General features: G+C 33.6%; 2 protein-coding genes across 5 annotated transcripts; both read right to left on the reverse strand.

The window, feature by feature from the left end:
• Nucleotides 1-1,960: 1,960 nt before the first annotated feature.
• Nucleotides 1,961-9,468, reverse strand: LOC144562914 (putative disease resistance protein RGA3). Of its 2 annotated transcripts, XM_078312275.1 has the most exons (4): nucleotides 8,338-9,468; nucleotides 4,891-7,060; nucleotides 3,625-3,715; nucleotides 1,961-2,056 (listed from the first exon to the last, which is right to left on the reverse strand). In XM_078312275.1, exons 1-2 carry the CDS (start codon nucleotides 9,373-9,375, stop codon nucleotides 4,958-4,960), a joined length of 3,141 nt encoding a protein of 1,046 aa, XP_078168401.1. In that variant the 5' UTR covers nucleotides 9,376-9,468; the 3' UTR covers nucleotides 1,961-2,056; nucleotides 3,625-3,715; nucleotides 4,891-4,957. The 2 variants fall into 2 exon arrangements, with proteins under 2 accessions (XP_078168401.1, XP_078168402.1); XM_078312276.1 differs by lacking the exon at nucleotides 3,625-3,715 and having other exon boundaries at nucleotides 1,992-2,056.
• Nucleotides 9,469-10,352: 884 nt separating this feature from the next.
• On the reverse strand, nucleotides 10,353-19,061 carry LOC144562915 (putative disease resistance protein RGA3). 3 transcript variants are annotated; one of them, XM_078312277.1, is made up of 5 exons: nucleotides 17,920-19,061; nucleotides 13,203-15,376; nucleotides 12,502-12,555; nucleotides 11,029-11,353; nucleotides 10,353-10,601 (listed from the first exon to the last, which is right to left on the reverse strand). In XM_078312277.1, the coding sequence occupies exons 1-2, from the start codon at nucleotides 18,973-18,975 to the stop codon at nucleotides 13,274-13,276; spliced, it is 3,159 nt and encodes a 1,052-aa protein (XP_078168403.1). In that variant the 5' UTR covers nucleotides 18,976-19,061; the 3' UTR covers nucleotides 10,353-10,601; nucleotides 11,029-11,353; nucleotides 12,502-12,555; nucleotides 13,203-13,273. The 3 variants fall into 3 exon arrangements, with proteins under 3 accessions (XP_078168403.1, XP_078168404.1, XP_078168406.1); XM_078312278.1 differs by having other exon boundaries at nucleotides 12,465-12,555; XM_078312280.1 differs by lacking the exon at nucleotides 12,502-12,555.
• Between the last annotated feature and the right edge of the window lie 3,557 nt (nucleotides 19,062-22,618).

Raw genomic sequence — 22,618 nt, forward strand, 5'->3', positions numbered from 1 at the left:
TATAAACAACCGTGTTGAGGCAGCACAGAAGCTTCTTGAAGAAATGCCAAAAAAGGTGCTTTAATTTGCCAGATGAGGTAAGTTATACCACGGTTTCTTCTGTGGTAAAACTAACGCCTCAACTTTATGTGGGAACTTTAGAATGAAGGAATGGAGGCCTATCACCTAGTGGCCCCGTTCGGCTAGGGCCTCCTTAAGCCTCCTTAAGGCTAAATGAGCATCCTTTAGCTTCCTTAGCCACTTAATCTTGCCGAACACTGGTTCCTTAGCGCGGATTAAGACAACCTCATTTAGCCTCCTTTTGCCCGGATCTTAATCCCCTGCCCGTTCCTTAAGGCACCTCCCCCCCTTCCTTTAGCTTCCTTTAGCCATCTTAATCCTTCGCCTCTTCCTTTAGCTTACCGAACAACCCCTCCTTAGCACGGATTATTATTTAATCCACCATGTGTTGCCGAACGGGACCTAGGGGTTTGCTCTCGGGTAGGGTACGGGTACCTCGGGTATACCCGGGACGGGTAGTCGGGTAGGGCGGGTATGGGTAGGACGGGTAGTCGGGTAGAACGGGTACAGGTAGGTCAGGTAGGTTTTTAAAAAAGTGTACCCTACCCGTTTCAAACCCGTGCCCGTCTCGGGTAACGGGTACAGGTACCTCGGGTACGGGTAGTCGGGTAGGGCGGGTAGGGTACGGGTATTTTTTTTTTTTTAGTTTTTTTCGTTTTTTAATACTATTTTTTCTGTTTTTTAGTTTTTTTTTTCTGTTTTTAATAATATTTTTTCGGCGGCAAAATAATTTTGAATTTTGAATTTAAAAAAAACGGGTAAACGGGTAAAGGTACACGGGTAAACGGGTAAAGTTGGTCGGGTAAACGGGTGCGGGTACGGGTAAAACAGGTGCGGGTAGACGGGTTTCGGGTACGGGTTGGGCGGGTTTTTTTCCCGAATCATTGAGTCCGGTCCGTCTCAAACCCGTACCCGTGTATCTGTTTACCCGCCTATACCCGGGCACGGGTACGGGTACCTCGGGTAACGGGTACGGGTCGGGTAAAACGGATAATACCCGAATGGGTATTAGCAAACCTCTACTATCACCTATGAGAGTGGTATGCAACCTAATTAATGTCATTACCCACATAAACATTGATTCGTGCTTTCTGCAAAGTTGTGCAATTTTAGCTAAAATGTTCATACCTAGACATAATTTGTAAGACTAAATAATATTAAGGAAAAATTAATTCCTATTCATTACAATTTTTTTCATATGTCTAGGATCCAAAGCTTAAGAAAACTCTAAAAAAATCATAAATATGACCATGAAATATATATGTAAAATATACTACATATATTTTGCTTGTAACTATTATGTGAATATTTTGAAATCATTTTAATTTAAAAAGTAATTTTCTTTAAAAATAATTTTAATTTAAAAAATGTTATTTCTTTTATAGTTTTATTTGGAAAGCAAAATTCGTTAAACAATGTTAGAAAATAAATCTCCTTAAATTGCACCATCAACGATATGCAAAGGAGGCTCCATAATAACGGATTAATTTTAATAAAAAGAACAAATAACAACGGTGCCACTGAAAAAAACAAAAAAAGAAGAAGGAAGAAATCAATCATAATATATATTGCTCGTCCTGATAATTAAGTAATCCAGATCATGTTCAGAAAACTTAAAACTATTTTTACCATACTAAACTTTCATCACAAACAAACACAAAAGAATAATGAAAAATATATATATACAGCCCATGACAAGAAATCAGGGGTGTCCAATGAGCATTAGACCAAATTTGATTTGTTTGATCTGCTATAAGATTTGTGTAGATCAAGTTCATATGAATCTTGATGTGAATTAAATGACTTTGATCGGACATTGACCTGAATTTGATTGGATACCCATCAAAATGTCACAAAACAACAAGCATAAGCAAAGCAAAGCAAATACAAAATTAACATCCTATATATTACAAAAAGTACTCCTCCTCAATGGTTTATTGTACCCTCAACACTTCTCTTTTCCAGATCTCAACATTGAAGCCTTTTGTTTCTAAATCTGCAAAGGTCCAAAAGAAAATATCAATGAGTTTTATAATACAGAAACTTTCATATATATATATATACTGCTTAAAATCCACAAACTAATTAAGGATTGTTTCAAAAATTAAACTTTTATGTTCTTTCTTCGTCCTATATTTTTATTTTTTGGATGAAACTTGACACCTGCATTACATAGCTCTAGATAATCCCAATTTGAATGACATACCTCAATGTAAAAAATGAAAAGAAAAATGGTGCCAATAACATTGTCTCATATTGTGTACCACTTAATGCCTATATTTATTTGTTAGTGGTTGAATTCTAATCTAAAATCCTTGAATTTGCTGCATTATGAAAGGAAAGATGTGGAAAACATAAAATATATAAAATTCAAGCACTATCTAAACACCCTCTAATACAAAATAATCCATGTTATATTTGCTTTGCATGGATTCAAATTGAAATATATATATATATAGAGGTAGGCTAATAAACAATCGATTGTTCCTAGCCTCCCGTGCAACCAAATCGTTTTCTGATTTTTAAAGTCCAAATGATCGATCCAAACCGTTAGATGTGATCTCCATATTAAAATGTGCTAGGAGACCAAATTTTACATTTTTTGGAAATTTTTTACTATTTATTAAGCCACTTTGAAAATCGCTGATCCAACGGTAGCTTAACCAAACAGTAAAATCAGAAGCTACCGTTGGATCAGCGATTTTCAAAGTGGCTTAATAAATAGTAAAAAAATTCCAAAAAATGTAAAATTTGGTCTCCTAGCACATTTTAATATGGAGATCACATCTAATGGTTTGGATCGATCATTTGGACTTTAAAAATCGAAAAAATACTTGGTTGTATGGGAGGCTAGGAACAATCAATTGTATATTATATATCAATTATTCAAAAAATAATCCATAGTTTTTAATTTATTTAACATTTATGGGTTGATTAATTAAAAAACCAGAATACACGAGTACAAAATTTGTATTACTTGTAGAGATATTAATTGTATGAATGTTATGAATTAGATAATTGTGATATGGTGCTATTTTAGAAAGAAAACAGGGGTCAGAAAACACAGAAGAATAATATAATAATATACTTAAAAAGTGAGTTCACTTCAGGACCGTCCTGGTATGGTACTAATTCATTTGCATAGGTGGTGCGTTTTGTTTTTGTACTTAGAAAACTAGGTACAAAAATTTGAATATGTACCCACTACATTTGTCAAAAATGGAAAATTCTGTTATAAGGACAAAAATGAAGCTAAATTCAGTTATGGAAATTATGGAATTGAGAATATAATTGCCAAATTGTACTTGTACCAACTAAAATACCAGACCAGTCCAAATTAAAAAGGAATCGGGGGTGTTCAATGAACATCGGATCAAATTTAATCTATCTGATCTACTTCAAGATTCGTATAAATCAAGTTTATCTGAATCTAAACACGGAACAAATGACTCCAACCAGGCATTGAATAGAATTTGATCCGATGTCCATTGAAACATCGCCCTTCACAAATGACCCCAAAAAAGCAAGCATAACCAAATTATATAAAAATAAAATAAAAACAACCTTTTACAAAAATCTCCTTCCGAATGATTTATTTTATCTTCAAACATTGCTCTTTTCTAGATCTCAACATGGACGCCTTTTGTTTCTAAATCTACAAAGCACAAAAAGAATATAAAAATTATATTTTTAGTACTTAAACTGTTATATATATAGAGAGATGGGCTACGGTGAGTTGCGAAGTAAAGATACTATTTTACTTAATGCTCATATTTTGTGATTTTAAAGTTCAAAATGTCGATCCGAACCATTCATCTTGTTCTCCATATTGAAATGTGCTTGGAGACCAAATTTTACATTTTTTGGAATTTGTTTACTATTTATTAAGCAATTTTGAAAGTCACCGATCTGATGGTCCAGAAAATTTTACTGTTTTTACTGTTCACAGCAAAACAGCAATTTTCAAAAATGCTTAATAAATAGTAAAAAAATTCCAAAAAATGTAAAGTTTGGTCTCCAAGCACATTTCAATATGGATTAAACATCTAAAGGTTCGGATTGGTCGTTTGGACTTTCAAAATAAAAATACGGCTTGAAGTAGAAACGTGTTTTATTTCGCAACTCACCGTAGCCCATCTCTCTCTCTCTCTCTCTCTCTCTATATATATATATATATATATATATATATATATATGTATGTATGTATGTATGTATGTATGTATGTATGTATGTATGTATGTATGTATCAAATCCAAAATTTATCTTTAATGTTCTTTCTTCGTCCTGTATATCTATTTGTTTAATGAAACTTGATACCTGCATTACTCAAGATAAATCCTAATTTAATTGACACATCTCATTAGAAAACTTGAAAATAAATAAATGGTGCTAATAACATTGTTACATGCTGAGTAGTGAGTACCGCTCAATGTCTAAATTGACTAGTTACATGTTAAATTCAAAACTCAAATCCATGTATTTGCTGCATTATGAAAGAAAACATGTGAAGAGCGTAAAGTCTATAAAATTCAACTACATTGTATTTGTACAAAGTGTAGTGGGTAATTATGGTAATAGCGCTAAGAAATGAAAATGCATCGTAATACCGCTAAGAAATTAAAATGTATGGTTAATATGAAACTGGCGGTACATTGCCACATTGTAAATTGGTGCAAACTAATATACCGGACCAATACGAATTTTAAATTCTATACTTTATGTGAGAATAAAGAATTCGGTGAATTTATCAAGCAAAGGATCTGATATTAGAAAAAAAATATATGATAATTAATATGAAGTTAGTATGATAAAGTGGAGGAATTAATATACCTGAACAAAAATAGTAATGGCAAGATCAAGCTTCTACCCTTGTTGTCACATCATCTCACATAATCTCTTAGCTTGTGCGTACATTGGTGGTGAAACTAAATGGTGTCTTTTGGTAAGTAGCACTGAAAGATTCACGAGGTGAGTAGATAGTCACCTTGGGAATATGCTTGAATTTGTTCCACTCAGATCCACTTTCTCCTTGACGTACAATCTTCACCAGCAACTCCTCACTACACGTGATTCTTAGCTTCTGTGGCATTGTTGTCCTCAAATAATTTGGTAGGATTTCCATGTTAAAATCAATTAAATTCATCATCTGTAAAGCTTTAAGGTTCTCCACAGCTTTTAGATTTGGGCATTCTTCGATTAGAATATATGAGATACTGGGCAAATTTGAAATCCTCTCCAAGTTTGGGTTTCTAAAAACACGAATTTCTTTGATTGATAGGAGGTTTTCTATTGTAATCAACTTGTTAGCACCTTTAATCTCTAGGTACTCCAAGGAAGTAGCATGATGCAAAAGACCATCCGGGAGAGATCTCAATAGGGGACAATCTCTAATAAATAATATTTTCAGCTTTGGCATGGCTACTTGTCCCTTATTCCACTGCCACTCTTTCCAATTGGGCATCCCTGTAAAGTTTAGTTTCCTCAATTTGGGAAATGCGGACTTATTGGCATGACAACTCGTAGCTGTTATATCTCTATTTTGGATGCCTCCCCACAATAACTCTTCTCCCACACTCACGACTGAATGTGCACCTATTATTCGAAGAAAATCCAAATTCGGGAGTTGGCCTAAGAACGCAAGCTCCTCAAAGCATGCACAATTTTCGACACTAATATATCTCAAGTATGGAAGGTTGGCCCTCAAATTTAGCCAATTAGGAAGGTGGCTGCCAAAGTAACCTACAATTTCAACAATTTCTAGAGAAGGTGGAGGACAAAGCTCATTTAAAACATCCTCAGTTGTCATCTTCTTTTCATTAGTCTGGGAAAGTTGTTCTTCCGGGCTCAATGTGTTGTAAAATAACCATAGTTTTTGTAAACGACCTTTGTTTAGAAGGTTTGCCATGTTTGCTATGTTCTTGTCCGATACTTTCTCTAAACTGCATAACGAGAGAGTAATTAGCTGTGATAGAGCTTCTATGCTGTCTAGGCTACTAAATCCTTCCAAACTATTTTCATCTGGCCTGAATCCGAATAGTTGAATGAGGTTGTTTAGTTTATTTAGGCCTACTGGGATTCCCCTGACTCCTGATTCCCTAGTATCAAGGAATTTCAATTCTTGTAGATTGGTGATACTACGAGGGACATCTGACAAACTTTCGCAACCAAGAAGTTTCAAATATGCTAGATATTTGAGCTTTCCAATGGAATAAGGAAGATTTCTTATATTTGAACCAGTGACATCCAAGTATCTTAGATGCATGAGGTCACACAAAGAATCTGGTAGGCTTGAGAAATTGGAGAAACTAAGGTCTAAGAGGCGGAGGTTTGAAAAGGCTTTACACAGATAATCTAGAGAAATTTCAGGCTTATCGCGAAGCAATAATGTTCTCAACCCATTTTTCTTTTTGAATAATTCAGTATTCACCTTATTTCCTTCTATAGATAACCGTCGTATTTTCAGTGGACCATCAGGCCTGGATAAAACATCTCCTTCCCTCACAATACAGTTCTCATCTTTTCCTAATTGGCGGGCAAAGGACCACAAAATATCATGCATTTTGCATTGTTCTTGATCATAAAATTTGTTAGTATCTTCCAAAAGATTTCGTACCAATAACTCATTGGAGTACTCTTTTCCCAACTCCCAGAAATCTACCGTATCTGGCAAAAATCCTTCTGCTAGCCATAGATAGATTAAATCTGTTTTAAAAAACTGAAAATCTTCCGGAAAGAGGGAACAAAAGATGAAGCATTGCTTCAAAGGTGGTGAAAGATCCTCATAGCTCAAATGGAATGCATTGTGGATACCTGACATTCCAACAATTGACCACATATTGCTATTTAGAACAGCTTGCCATTGGACTTTGGTTTTTGGCTTTGTACAAAGCACACCACCTATACTTTTGATAGCAAGAGGCAAACCATCACATTTTTCAACTAGTTGCAACCCAATATCCTTAAATTCTTGAATCTCACTCTCCTTCTCATTTTGAAATACCTGTCAATAAATGAATTAAAAGTTAGGAGCTTGGATGCTTCGATGATGACCATATAATTAAGATGCTTCAATTATTTTTCGCTGAAAATGGACATACAAAAAGTTCAATTAATTGAGATATATTTAGTTCAATTATTTTTCGGTGAAACTTAAATAAGTATTTTGCACTTCCAAAAAAAATAAAAATACACAATCTAATATTTATGACAGAAACGATTTCTTTCATGTGCAACGCAACCAGCTATAGAACATCTTTTGTTCAATGTGAAATTGAGGGTTACTGACAAGTTTATGATAACTTAATTTCAAATCTTCAAAAACTATAGATTTTTCGAATATATGTATATTAGGGGTGAAAACGGAGCGGATAATGCTAATAACAAATCTGTATCCATTTGTTAATGAGCAGATACGAATACGGATAGTAAACGGATGTCAAAATTCAAAACCAAATCTGCTATAAACAGATACGGATACAGACCGGATAATCTACAAATACGGATTCGAATACGGATACGAAACAAATAATTGATCATATGAACTTTAAGAAAAGAAATCACAAAACTAATTAAAAAAAAAACATATTTATGTAAATATAATACCTCCGTTTCTCCTTTTATTTTATAAATTACAAATTTATCCAAATATTAATATCGTTGTCTGTAATTAAAAAATAAAAGAAAATGGAGATGTCAATGACCATATCAATGAAGGCACGTGAAATTCACCCGTATTGAAAGCACACACAGCCACAGACCAAGAAAAAAATTGAAATCAGTCCTAAGTATGAATGAAGTGCAACTGAGATTGATTGTATGTGGCTATTAGAAAGAAATCTAATAATACTTTGGAAAAGCTCTGGTATTCTTTTAGTTTCCCTTTATAATTTAAAAGTAATTTCTTGAAATGAAAAATTCATTGTATATATATAATGCATGGCACTACAAGAATTTTTTATTTATAGAAAATATTATTATTAAATAATTAAGAAAAAAACGAAAGCATGCTGGGCTTTTTTGATAGCATAGATGGATAAGAAAAAAAATATATTGGATCCAAACTGTGGACCGGATTTTTTTCTACGGAAATAAAGTATTTTCTGTTTTAGAAAAAATTCAAGCTACTCTTTCGGTTTTAAAAAATTTCAGCTACTATTTAAAAAAAAAAATATTCCAGCAATCTTTCAAGTTTAAAAAAGATTAATAAAAAATGTATCAGCCACTCTTTCATAAGTAGGAATTAAGGCTAATTAAGGCTAAACAATTAGTAAAAATTACCTGTTTTATTAATAGGGACCACCCATCTTCATCAGATAACTTATGTACCCGATGTAATTTTGTTGCCTTCATTCCGTCCGCAACTCTTTCATTTCGTGTAGTGACAAGTAACCTACTCCCGTGAGCTCCGCTTTTCATGGGAGCTCGCAACAGACTGTTCCACACTGCTTGACTCTCTTCCCAAACATCATCGAGAACAAGAAGAAACTTTTTGTCCTGGACGAGCCTCTTGAGTATAAGCGCCAGATCCGCTCTTTCTTGTGCGGCACCGTGGTCACCTTCTGCCTGCTTAATCACTGATTTCAATAATTTTCCTCCTTTCACCTTCTTTGAGACACAAACCCAAATTTTTAACTGGAATTCTTCTTCAATCCTTCTATCATTGAAAATCTTACTTGCTAGAGTTGTCTTTCCAATTCCACCCATTCCCACAATTGCTAGAACCAAAATGTTTTCTCTCGCACTCTTCTCTTCTTCAGTCAACCAGTTCACTAGCATCTTAGTGTCTTCTTCAATCTTTTCACCCACAATATCATCTAGCACAATCAAGGGATCAGTCTTGCGGTTGATCATCGAATCCACTCGGGGAACTGGGTCTTGGAATTCAATCAAACCCAAATCAGTCTTTCTCTTAGCAATCCCATCGAGCCTCGAATTGATATCTTTGATTTTGGAACCAATCTTATGAGCAAAGAATGGGTTCCGAAAGCAGGACAGCAAAGGGCAGCCACAACGAGCATTTGATGAGGAATGGGAACTGGAACCAGGAAGGCGGTCCTTTGCCTTGATCTGACATAGGTCAATGATGTCATCGGCATCATACATGACATCCTTGAGCTCCATGAGCCACCGCTCGATGGAACTGCTCTTGTTTTGCTTCCTCTCAGCATCGGCAAGGACGCATTGGATGTCACGAACGGTCTCGCTGAGCTTCTCGATCTGGCCAGGGATGCCCAGAAGCATGCCCACCTTAGCCTGCACCATTTGCAGAAGAAGTTCGCTGAACTTTGATAGGAAAGCATCGAGTATCATAGCCATCTTTTTTTTGTGAATGAGAGCTGCCGGTACAGTGGTCAGGAGGAAGAGAGATTGGAATGGAGATAGTTGAAGAATGTGGTTCTAGAACACAATTGAATTCTTTCGTTATATTTTTGTTAGGATCAAAGAATACTTATTCCTTTCTTTCTATTAATTGTACCTTTTCCTTTTGATTACCTTTTCTCTTTTGTAAATTTGAAGCTTGGCCAATTGGTCGTAACTGGTTGTGAGATTGGAGCAAAATGGATGCAATGCTTTTGCTTTGTGCAATGTAGACACCCATATGTTTCATTCTTTGTTTCCTTATTGATGATATAAGAAAATTCGAAGCACAATGGCAAGACAAGGAAAGGGCAATGCTTTTGCTTTGTGCTATGTGTTTCATCCTTTATTCCATTGCTTTTGCTTTGATGACATGAAAATCCATTGCTTGAGCGACCAGCCAATTGTACTACTTGTTACAAACAGAGATTTTTTGGCCGGGTCTTTCTGTAGAGCGACGTTATCATACATTTCCAAAGCTATTAATTTTATTTTTATGAAATTATATATAATATGAGCTCAGGTTGCTACTAATTTCCAGAACATAATAATTTTTTATTTTATTAGAAATTAAGGTAACGATTTTTTTAATGATAAGAAAGATGGAAGGAATCATTCAGTTGAAGCAGATCAGCAATCAAATATATGGTTACTTTCATGCCATCTCAAACATGAAATAAAAATAAATTAGAAACACATATAACAGGAAATTTTCATGCCATCTCAATCAAATACTGCCATCTCAAATATATGGTTACTTTCATGCCATTTACGTAAATGCAGATATTTTGATAATGCTACAAAAAATAAAACAGGAAATTTTCATTTGCTGTTATGCAATCTCAAACATGAAATATGTACTTTTTTTTGCTTTTCTAATATAAAATAAATTAGAAAGAAACTACATAATTCTGATTTTAATAGAGAAATAAAAATTGAAGATAACAAGCACATAATTTAAAAAAAAAAAAAAAAAAACAGAGAGACCAAGCCGGTACATTGATATCAGTTTCTAACAGTACATTAAGGTGTACCTAATTCATTAAGCACGAACACAATGAACAAAAAGGTTTCCCATAAGCATTACTCACAACATTTGGAAATAAAAATTAATCCTTTCCAAAATCAGCACTGTAGTGTGCACTTGATTCCAACTTCTTTGCTTCATTCAGTTTCCTGACAGCCTGTATATACATTAGAGGTCAGGTTAATGATCTATTATCCTTTATGATTAGAGTGAGGCTATGGTAATATGCATAGCGTAGATTGGTCCATATTATTACGGATCAATATTTCAATTTTCAAAGTCCAAATAGTCTGAACCATTCAACATAATTTTTATATGAAAATATACTTGCAGACTACATTTCACATTTTGTAGAATTCTTTTACTATAATTTTAGATAGGTAGTGATTTTCTACCTATCTAAACAGATATTAAAAAAATTCTAAAAATTTTAAAATTTGATCTACAAGTACATTTTCATATGGAGATCATTGGGACTTTAAAAATGAAGATATTGATCCAAAAAGATTAATAAATGAAGACATCAAAAAAAATTAACATAATATTACACTTGAAAAGAGAAATATATAAAAGAGATCTGTTACCTTCATGAAATCTTCATGGATTACATAGTCCAATGAGAATCAGACCAAATTTGATTTGTTTGATCTGTTATAAGATTCGTGTAGATCAAGTTCATACGAATCTTGATGTCAATTAAATGACTTTGACCGGACATTGACTTGAATTTGATTGGATACCCATCAAAATGCCACAAATACCACAAAACAACAAGCATAAGCAAAGCAAATAAAAAATTAAATACAAAATTAACATCCTATTACAAAAAGTACTCCTCCTCAATGGTTTATTGTACCCTCAACACTTCTCTTTTCCAGATCTCAACATTGAAGCCTTTCGTTTCTAAATCTGCAAAGCTCAAAAAGAAAATATCAATGAGTTTTATAATACAAAAACTTTCATATATATACTGCTTAAAATCCACAAACTAATTAAGGATTGTTTCAAAAATTAAATTTTTCTGTTCTTTCTTCGTCCTATATTTCTATTTTTTGGATGAAACTTGACACCTGCATTACATAGCTCTAGATAATCCCAATTTAAATGACATACCTCAATTTAAAAAATGAAAAGAAAAATGGTGCCGATAGCATTGTCTCATATTGTGTACCACTTAATGCCTATATTTATTAGTTACTGGTTGAATTCGAATCTAAAATCCTTGAATTTGCTGCATTATGAAATGAAAGATGTGGAAAAAAAAAATCCATGTTATATTTGCTTTGCATGGATTCAAATTGAAAAAAAAATATATATATATATCAATTGTTCAAAAAATAATGCATAGTTTTTAATTTATTTAACATTTATGGGTTGATTAATTAAAAAACCAGAATGCACGAGTACAAAATTTGTATTACTTGTAGAGATATTAATTGTATGAATGTTATGAATTAGATATATAATTGTGATATGGTGCTATTTTAGAAAGAAAACAGGGGTCAGAAAACACAGAAGAATAATATAATAATATACTTAAAAAGTGAGTTCACTTCAGGACCGTCCTGGTGTGGTACTAATTCATTTGCATAGGTGGTGCGTTTTAGAAAGAAAACTAGCTACAAAAATTTGAATATGTACCCTCTACATTTGTCAAAAATGGAAAATTCAGTTATAAGCACAAAAATAGTGCTAACAAACTAAATTCAGTTATGGAACTTATGGAATTGAGAATATATATAATTGCCACATTGTACTTGTACCAAATAAAATACCAGACCAATCCAAATTCAAAAGGAATCGGGGGTGTTCAATGAACATCGGATCAAATTTAACCGGTTTGATCTACTCCAAGATTCGTATATATAAATCAAGTTCATATGAATCTTAACACGAAACAAATGACTCCAATCAGGCATTGAATAGAATTTGATCCGATGTCCATTGAAACATCGCCCTTCACAAATGACCCAAAAAAAGCAAGCATAACCAAATTATATAAAAATAAAATAAAAACAACCTTTTACAAAATTCTCCTTCCAAATGATTTATTTTACCTTCAAACATTGCTCTTTTCCATATCTCAACATGGATGCCTTTTGTTTCTAAATCTACAAAGCACAAAAAGAATAGAAAAAAATATATTTTTAGTAATTAAACTGTCATATGTATGTATCAAATCCAAAATTTATCTTTAATGTTCTTTCTTCGTCCTGTATATCTATTTGTTTAATGAAATTTGATACCTGCATTACTCAAGATAAATCCTAATTTAACTGACACATCTCATTAGAAAACTTGAAAATAAATATATGGTGCTAATAACATTGTTACATGCTGAATAGTGAGTATCGCTCAATGCCTAAATTGACTAGTTTCATGTTAAATTCTAAACTAAAATCCATGTATTTGCTGCATTATGAAAGAAAACATGTGAAGAGTGTAAAGTCTATAAAATTCAAGTACGTTGTATTTGTACAAGTGTAGTGGGTAATTATGGTAATAGCGCTAAGAAATGAAAATGCATCGTAATACCGCTAAGAAATTAAAATGTATGGTTAATATGAAACTAGCGGTACATTGCCACATTGTAAATTGGTACAAACTAATATACCGGACCAATACAAATTTTAAATTCTATACTTTATGTGAGAATAAAGAATTCGGTGAATTTATCAAGCAAAGGATCTGATATTAGAAAAAAAATATATGATAATTAATATGAAGTTAGTATGATAAAGTGGAGGAATTAATATACCTGAACAAAAATAGTAATGGCAAGATCAAGCTTCTACCCTTGTTGCATGTCACATCATCTCACATAATCTCTTAGCTTGTGCGTACATTGGTGGTGAAACTGAATGGTGTCTTTTGGTAAGTAGCACTAAAAGATTCACCAGGTGAGTAGATAGTCACCTTGGGAATATGCTTGAATTTGTTACACTCAGATGCACTTTCTCCTTGACTTACAATCTTCACAAGCAACTCTTCACTACACCTGATTCTTAGCTTCTGTGGCATTGTTGTCCTCAAATAATTTGGTAGGATTTCCATGTTAAAATCAATTAATATCATCGTCTGTAAAGCTTTAAGGTTCTCCACAGCTTTTAGATTTGGGCATTCTTCGATTAGAATATATGAGATACTGGGCAAATTTGAAATCCTCTCCAAGTTTGGGTTTCTATCAACACGAATATCTTTGATTGATAGGAGGTTTTCTATTGTAATCAACTTATTAGCACCTTTAATCTCTAGGTACTCCAAGGAAGTAGCATGATGCAAAAGACCATTCGGGAGAGATCTCAATAGGGGACAATCTCTAATAAATAATTCTTTCAGCTTTGGCATGGCTACTTGTCCCTTATTCCATTGCCACTCTTTCCAATTGGGCATCCTTGTAAAGTTTAGTTTCCTCAATTTGGGAAATGCGGGCTTATTAGCATGACACCTCGTAGCTGTTATATCTCTATTTTGGATGCGTCCCCACAATAACTCTTCTCCCACACTCACGACTGAATGTGCACCTATTATTCGAAGAATATCCAAATTCGGGAGTTGGCCTAAGAACGCAAGCTCCTCAAAGCATGCACAATTTTCGATACGAATATATCTCAAGTTTGGAAGGTTTGCCCTCAAATTTAGCCAATTAGGAAGGTGGCTGCCAAAGTAACCTGCAATTACAACAGCTTCTAGAGAAGGTGGAGGACAGAGCTCATTTAAAACATCCTCAGTTGTCATCTTCTTTTCATTAGTCTGGGAAAGTTGTTCTTCCGAGCTCAATGTGTTGTAAATTAACCATAGTTCTTGTAAACGACCTTTGTTTAGAAGGTTTGCCATGTTTGCTATGTTCTTGTCCGATACTTTCTCTAAACTGTGTAATGAGATACTAATTAGCTGTGATAGAGTTTCTATGCTGTCCAGGCTACTAAATCCTTCCAAACTATTTTTGTCTGGCCTTAATCCCAATAGTTGAATGAGGTTGTCTAGTTTATTTAGGCCTACTGGGATTCCCCTGACTCCTGATTCCCTAGTATCGAGGAATTTCAATTCTTGTAGATTGGTGATACTACGAGGGACATCTGACAAACTTTTGCAACCAGAAAGGTTCAAATATGCTAGATATTTGAGCTTTCCAATGGAATAAGGAAGATTTTTTATATTTGAACTACGGACATCCAAATATCTTAGATGCATGAGGTCACACAAAGAATCTGGTAGGCTTGAGAAATTGGAGCAACTAAGGTCTAAGAGGCGGAGGTTGGAAAAGGCTTTACACAGATAATCTAAAGAAATTTCAGGCTTATTGCAAAGCAATAATGTTCTCAACCCATTTTTCTTTTTGAATAATTCGGTATTCACCTTATTTCCTTCTATAGATAACCGTCGTATTTTCAGTGGACCATCAGGCCTGGATAAAACATCTCCCTCCCTCAATACACAGTTCTCATCTTTTCCTAATTGACGGGCAAAGGACCACAAAAGATCATGCATTTTGCATTGTCCTTGATAATAGAATTTGTTAGTATCTTCCAAAAGATTTCGTACCAATAACTCATTGTAGTACTCTTTTCCCAACTCCCAGAAATCTACCGTATCTGGCAAAAATCCTTCTGCTAGCCATTGATAGATTAATTTTGTTTTACGAAACCCAAAATCTTCCGGAAAGAGGGAACAAACGATGAAGCATTGCTTCAAAGGTGATGAAAGATCCTCATAGCTCAAATGGAATGCATTGTGGATACCTGACATCCCAACAATTGACCACATATTGCTATTTAGAACAACTTGCCATTTGACTTTGGTTTTTGGCTTTGTACAAAGCACACCACCTATACTTTTGATAGCAAGAGGCAAACCATCACATTTTTCAACTAGTTGCAACCCAATATCCTTAAATTCTTGAATCTCACTCTCCTTCTCATTTTGAAATACCTGTCAATAAATGAATTAAAAGTTAGGAGCTTGGATGCTTCGATGATGACCATATAATTAAGGTGTAATCTTGTACATCACTGTATAACTATATAAGGTACTTATTTAAAAAGAATAAAATATGAAATTGACTTTTTAATTGCCCATACATGGAAAAGAGAGAACTCTAATAAGATACAAAACGTAGTACTCATTTAATTTTCTTCAAAACCGGAGATACAATTAGTTCAATTAATTGAGATATATTTAGTTCAATTATTTTTCGGTGAAACTTAAATAAGTATTTTGCACTTCCAAAAAAAATAAAAATACACAATCTAATATTTATGACAGAAACGATAGTAAACGGATAATAAACGGATACGAATACGAACACGGATAGTAAACGGATGTCAATGAGCGGATACGAATACGAATACGAACACGAATACGAACACGGATAGTAAACAGATGTCAATGAGCTAATACCAAATATGTTTCCATTTGTCAATGAGCGGATACGAATACGAACACGGATAGTAAACGGATGTTAAAACTCAAAATCAAATCTGCCTTAAATGGATATGGATACGAAGCGGATAATCTACGAATATGGATACGAAACGAATAATTAATTATATGAACTTTAAGAAAAGAAATCACAAAACTAAATTAAAAAAAAAAAAAAAACATATTTATGCAAATATAATACCTCCATTTATCCTTCTATTTTATAAACACTGAACTATTTTATAAATTACAAATTTATCCAAATATTAATATCGTTGTCTGTAATTAAAAAATAAAAGAAAATGGAGATGTCAATGACCAAGAAAAAAATTCACCAGTATTGAAAGCACCAGTATTGAAGGCACGTGAAATTCACCAGTATTGAAAGCACACACAGCCACAGACCAAGAAAAAAATTGAAATCAGTCCTAAGTCTGAATGAAGTGCAACTCAGATTGATTGTATGTGGCTATTAGAAAGAAATCTAATAATACTTTGGAAAAGCTCTGGTATTCTTTTAGTTTCCCTTTATAATTTAAAAGTAATTTCTTGAAATGAAAAATTCATTGTATATATATAATGCATGGCACTACAAGAATTTTTTTATTTATAGAAAATAGAGGACGGTTCAAATGCACCCAAATTTTTGTGCACCCAAATGCATCCTATCATTTTTCTTCATTTTCAAAGTCTGAATAGTCAATCTGAACCGTTAGATGCGATCTATATATTAAGATGTGCTTGGAGACCAAATTTTACATTTTTTGGAATTTTTTTACTATTTATTAAGCCACTTTGAAAATCGCTGATTCAATGGTCCAGAAAATGTAAAATCAGCGATTTTCAAAGTGGCTTAATAAATAGTAAAAAAATTCCAAAAAAATGTAAAATTTGGTCTCCAAGCACATCTTAATCTATATATATTGCATCTAACGGTTCGGATTAACTATTCGGACTTCGAAAACAGAGAAAAATGATTTGAAAGATAGAGTGCATTTGGGTGCACAAAAATTTGGGTGCATTTGAACCCTCCTCTAGAAAATATTATTATTAAATAATTAAGAAAAAAACGAAAGCGTGCTGAGCTTTTTCGATAGCATAGATGGATAAGAAAAAAAAAATTGGTTCCAAACTGCGGAGCGGATTTTTTTCTACGGAAATAAAGTATTTTCTGTTTTAGAAAAAATTCAAGCTACTCTTTCGGTTTTAAAAAATTTCAGCTATTATTTCAAAAAAAATATTCCAGCAATCTTTCTAGTTTAAAAAAGATTAATAAAAAATGTATCAGCCACTCTTTCAGAAAAAAAAAAAAAAAAAATCACTTTGGACCCGGAAACAAATCGGTTTCGAAGTTTGGATCATTTTTTTTTTCAAATCAATCTATTCTATCATTAAACTGGAACACTATTTCTGTTTCTCTTTATTATTTAATAATAAATTGTATAAATAGAAAATTCTCAAGGAATAGAACATGTAATCATTATTAATCAGTACGGAGCTAGAGTACAACTTTGGAAGTAACATTCACAACAAATCATTGAACAAAATTTGTACACTATTGTTTTAAAGAGCTATTTGTATTTGAAAGCAGTAGTTTATATCGAAGACTGGAATTATTGCTCACCAAAAGTAGTAGACAAAAAATTGAAATAAACGTTTAAAAAGCAAAGATACGAAATATTTTAAAGAATATATTAATTGTTAAAAATTATTGAACAAAATTTGTACACGATTGTTTTAAAGAGCTATTTGTATTTAAAAGCAGTAGTTAATATTGAAGACTGGAATTATTGCTCACCAAAAGTAGTAGACAAAAAATTTAAATAAACGTTTAAAAAGCAAAGATACGAAATATTTTGAAGAATATATTAATTGTTAAAAATTGCAAATTAACGAGACATTAATTTGAAATTCCATTATAAAGGCAAATAATCATAGGCACTACATCTATTAATTGTTGTTTAAATAAGCTTGTATTTGTTATACGACTGTCAAATAGTTTGTTATAAGTAGGAATTAAGGCTAATTTAGGCTAAACAATTAATAAAAATTACCTGTTTTATTAATAGGGACCACCCATCTTCATCAGATAACTTATGTACCCGATGTAATTTTGTAGCACTCATTCCGTCCGCAACTCTTTCATCTCGTGTAGTGACAAGTAACCTACTCCCGTGAGCTCCGCTTCTCATGGGAGCTCGCAAGAGACTGTTCCACACTGCTTGACTCTCTTCCCAAACATCATCGAGAACAAGAAGAAACTTTTTTCCCTGGACGAGCCTCTGGAGCATAGGCGCCAACTCCGCTCTTTCTTGTGCGGCACCGTGGTCACCTCCTGTCGCCCGAATCACTGATTTCAATAATTCTACTCCTTTCACCTTCTTTGAGACACAAACCCAAATTTTTAACTGGAATTCTTCTTCAATCCTTCTATCATTGAAGATCTTACTTGCTAGAGTTGTCTTTCCAATTCCACCCATTCCCACAATTGCTAGAACCAAAATGTTTTCTCTCGCACTCTTCTCTTCTTCAGTCAACCAGTTCACTAGCATCTTAGTGTCTTCTTCAATCTTTTCACCCACAATATCATCGAGCACAACCAAGGAATCAGTCTTCCGGGTGATGATCGAATCCACTCGGGGAACTAGGTCGGAAGGTCCAGAAGAGATTTGGAATTCAATCAAACCCAAATCTGTCTTTCTCTTAGCAATCCCATCGAGCCTCGAATTGATATCTTTGATTTTGGAACCAATCTTATGAGCAAAGACTGGGTTCTGAAAGCAGGATAGCAAAGGGCAGCCACAACGAGCATTTGATGAAGAATGGGAACTGGAGCCAGCAAGGCGGTCCTTTGCCTTGATCTGACATAGGTCAATGATGTCATCAGCATCATACATGACATCCTTGAGCTCCATGAGCCAACGCTCGATGAAACTACTCTTGCTTTGCTTCCTCTTAGCATCAGCAAGAACGCATTGGATGTCACGAACGGTCTCGCTGAGCTTCTCGATCTGGCCTGGGATGCCTAGAAGCATGCCCACCTCAGCCTGCACCATTTGCAGAAGAAGTTCGCTGAACTTTGATAGGAAAGCATCGAGTATCATAGCCATCTTTATTTTCTGAATGAGAGCTGTTGCTGGTGATCAGGAGGAAGAGACGCTGAACTGGAAGATAGAGGTTGGAGAGAGATAGAACGTTGACCAGCTCTAATATTTATTATTGAGCCTAACTTTTCTGCATAAGAAAACAGAGATTCAGAGAAGCTAGTTTTCATCAGAGCCCCTACATTATAAACAAATCTCTTCTATGAAATATATGCTTATTAGTGAACCACATACATATTTATGATCGGCTGATTTTTCAAACACTTATATTTATGAGCTATGAGTACAATAATAAAAATAATCATGTTTTATAGATTATTAAAGATTAATAAATTACCTTTGTTTGAAGCTCAAAATATGTAGAACTTATTCTTAAAATTATTAATTTCCTAACATTTCCAAAGCTATTAATTTTATTTTTATGAAATTATATATAATATAAGCTCAGGTTGCTACTAATTTCCAGAACGTAATAATTTTTATTTTATTAGAAATTAAGGTAACAATTTTTTTAATGATAACAAAGATGGAAGGAATCATTCAATTGAAGCAGATCAGCAATCAAATATACGGTTACTTTCATGCCATGAAAAAAAAAAATAAACAATACCATATACTTCAATTTAACACAAGGGACAAAATGCATGGCAATATTTCATCCTTGTTAAATAAATAAATAAATAAAAGAGTGAGGCATAGCAATATATCAAAACCAAAGTTATTTAATCCATGAGAAAAAATTTTAGAGGTACAAACACAAAAGATGGTCGAAGTAGTTTGACATCTTTTATGTAAACTGTTCGCTTTGGTAGGTTATCTGAAAAGCATATGCACAATAACTCTCATATTTACTGAGTTATGACATTTTTTGAACAAAATAAAATTAGAACTGATTGATATTAACTTTTGCAAGGGGCTATAGGAAACAAGAAAAAGAAAATATGAGGGCTATAGGGAAATATTATGAGTTTATAATGAAGCCAGACAGCTAAGCTGGGTTTTGTTTGGGCTTAAACAGGCTGTGGGGCCCGTGAGATAAATTATTGTATGTCTTATATGGAGAAGCTTCCCCGAAGTTTCCTGGAAGTTTTGGGGGTTATACGAAGAAGTTTCCTAGAAATTTCAGGCTGGGTTTTGTAAATTCTTGGTCTTATACGGAGAAGCTTCCCGGAAACTTCCTGAAAGTTTTGGAGGCCGTGCACAATAATTATATATTTGTTTTACGTTGTTTGGAAAAGTTTTGTGGTTGTCAATGACACCCGTTTATCCATTCACTCAATCTCTATTTATTCTGTGTATCGTATTTGATAAAACGGATCTGAATAATTTTTTTTTGTTCACTTATTAGATATCTATCTGGATAATGATTTTTATTCGTTGGATAAACATATATAGTTACAATGACAACCACAATTTCTATTGACATGTACTGGTGAAGGGGTATAGCATCTTTAATGACAACCAAATACTATTTAACTATCATCTGTACTTGTTTCTTGATATTTCCTTTATGTTTGAACTTGAAATAAGTTAAAATAAAATACTCCATTAAATTTTATAATGCCTCAAACATTGTCCAATCACAAGTTTGTCTCTGCTCCGTTTGATATTAGAAAGAGTACAAAAGTAAACAGAAAACTGAAGATGTTTTCAATTATAAATATAAATTTAGACCATTGAACAATAAGCACTAAGATTAAATGTGACCCCTAAAAAAAACAATGTTTACTGGTTTGATGTACCATTAGCACTTTTAGAATGGTTATTGATCTCGGCATGAGCGGAACTAGAATTAAAATTTAGATAGGAGTAGTTGAAAAATAAGAAATAAAAATGGATGATATAGTAAGTAAGATTTGAATTCATTTACTCACAACCTTAATTAGTAACTTTAATTAGTAGACTACAAACAAATCTATTTTATGAGCAAAGCTAGAGTGTGATGTGCTCATCAAGAGAGTTTGATGAACACAACTTCAAAAGTATATCGGATCGACATCAAACGTCAAATTTAAACCGTTGAAATTCATGTACATCATGAGTGATGCTGATAAGCCAAAATGATATATGTTGAAACATAGGGTTTGTTGTGTAAATTAAACCGAGTTTTGTTGAAATTAGAATTTAATTAGGTTAGAAATGTTTCAAAGTTCAAGTTACTGCCCTAGTTGTGTTTATTTTGTAGGAAATCAAGTGCTTGGAGCTTAACGAAGGAAGACAAGCTATCTGGAGCAAGAAAGCACAAATCTGGCGAATTTTCACCTTTATTGCGGGCCGCAATTATTTTTATTGCGGGCCGCAACTAACGAGTCAGAGCCTATTTGCAGAACAGAACAATTTGTATTGTTATTGCGGCCCGCAATGGAAGTTATTGCGGCCCGCAATAAACAGTTCCAGAGCGAGATTTTTGCTATATTTAGTTGTTTTTATTTCTGGAAAGGAGATAACTGTTTTAGGGACGAATTTTAGACATTAGAAAGAGAGAAAAGCACAGGAGAATAAGGAGAACAAAGAGAGACAAAAGAAGGGAGAAGAAGATAGCGAATTCTTCGAGCGGTTACATTGATTTCTTTCTCTTAGAACTCTTTTACTTGTTTATTCTCTTGTGTGCTGCAGCCATGGTTGGCTAAGGTTATTTCTAGGGTTGATTAGGGTTAGAACTTGAAACTTATGTCATGGATTAGTTGATTTTATATTATATTTACTTGTTCCTTGGTATGATCTTTTCTTTATATTACTTGTTTGTGATGACTTAAGCGAAATTGCATGAAACCCTAGGATTCGGTATTTACAATTGAGAAATTGAATATTTAGTCCTGACCATGAAGAAAAGAGTATTTTGATAGGCTAAGTACCGAGAGGAGACGCTCATCTTATACGGGCTTAACCCGATAGGTTAGAAAATTGTACCAAGTACCGAGAGGTGACGTATAACTTTCTATACCAATTGGGACAGTTAAAGACTTAATAACTTTGGGTTAGTGTAACCAAGTACCGAGAGGTGACATTTATACTCATTTAAAGACGGTATTAACATAGAAATATCACTTTATACCGATAACATTAGACTGTGCCTTCATATTTATAAGAACAACCTTAATAAATCAATTAATCGTGACATTAGTGGATAGGAACCCTAAGAGACCCTAATTTCTCATTCTTGCTTTAAAACCACGTTTAGACCTAGAATTTAGTTAATTTAATTTGATCACCGACAAACCAAACCATCATAAAAACAAACAAATTACTTTTATTTCATTTTACTAAATTAAATTAGTTAGGTTAGGTTTAATATTCCGAATTGTCCCTGTGGAGACGATCCCTAAATACTACTTGACAAGGTTGTACACTTGCAACCGAATTGAGGGTAAATTAGGATTTATTACTTGTGTAGTAGTAAAAACCACATCAAGTTTTTGGCGCCGTTGCCGGGGACAACGGTGAATATTATTTTGGACCTAAGTAATTTAGTTAGTAATTGTTTTTAATTTTCTTTTATTTCCTTTCTCTTTTGATTCAGGTTGAAATCTGGCAGAGGAACCTCCTACTCCGGACGCCACAGATTTGGTAGAGTGATTTTCGAGGAGAGGATCAACTCATCTTTTTTACCAGAGAAGAAACAAGCACCCGACAAGGGGACCTTTCTTTC

This window comes from Carex rostrata, chromosome 12, assembly GCF_964058835.1.
Source record: "Carex rostrata chromosome 12, lpCarRost1.2, whole genome shotgun sequence".
NCBI classification, from domain to species: domain Eukaryota; kingdom Viridiplantae; phylum Streptophyta; class Magnoliopsida; order Poales; family Cyperaceae; genus Carex; species Carex rostrata.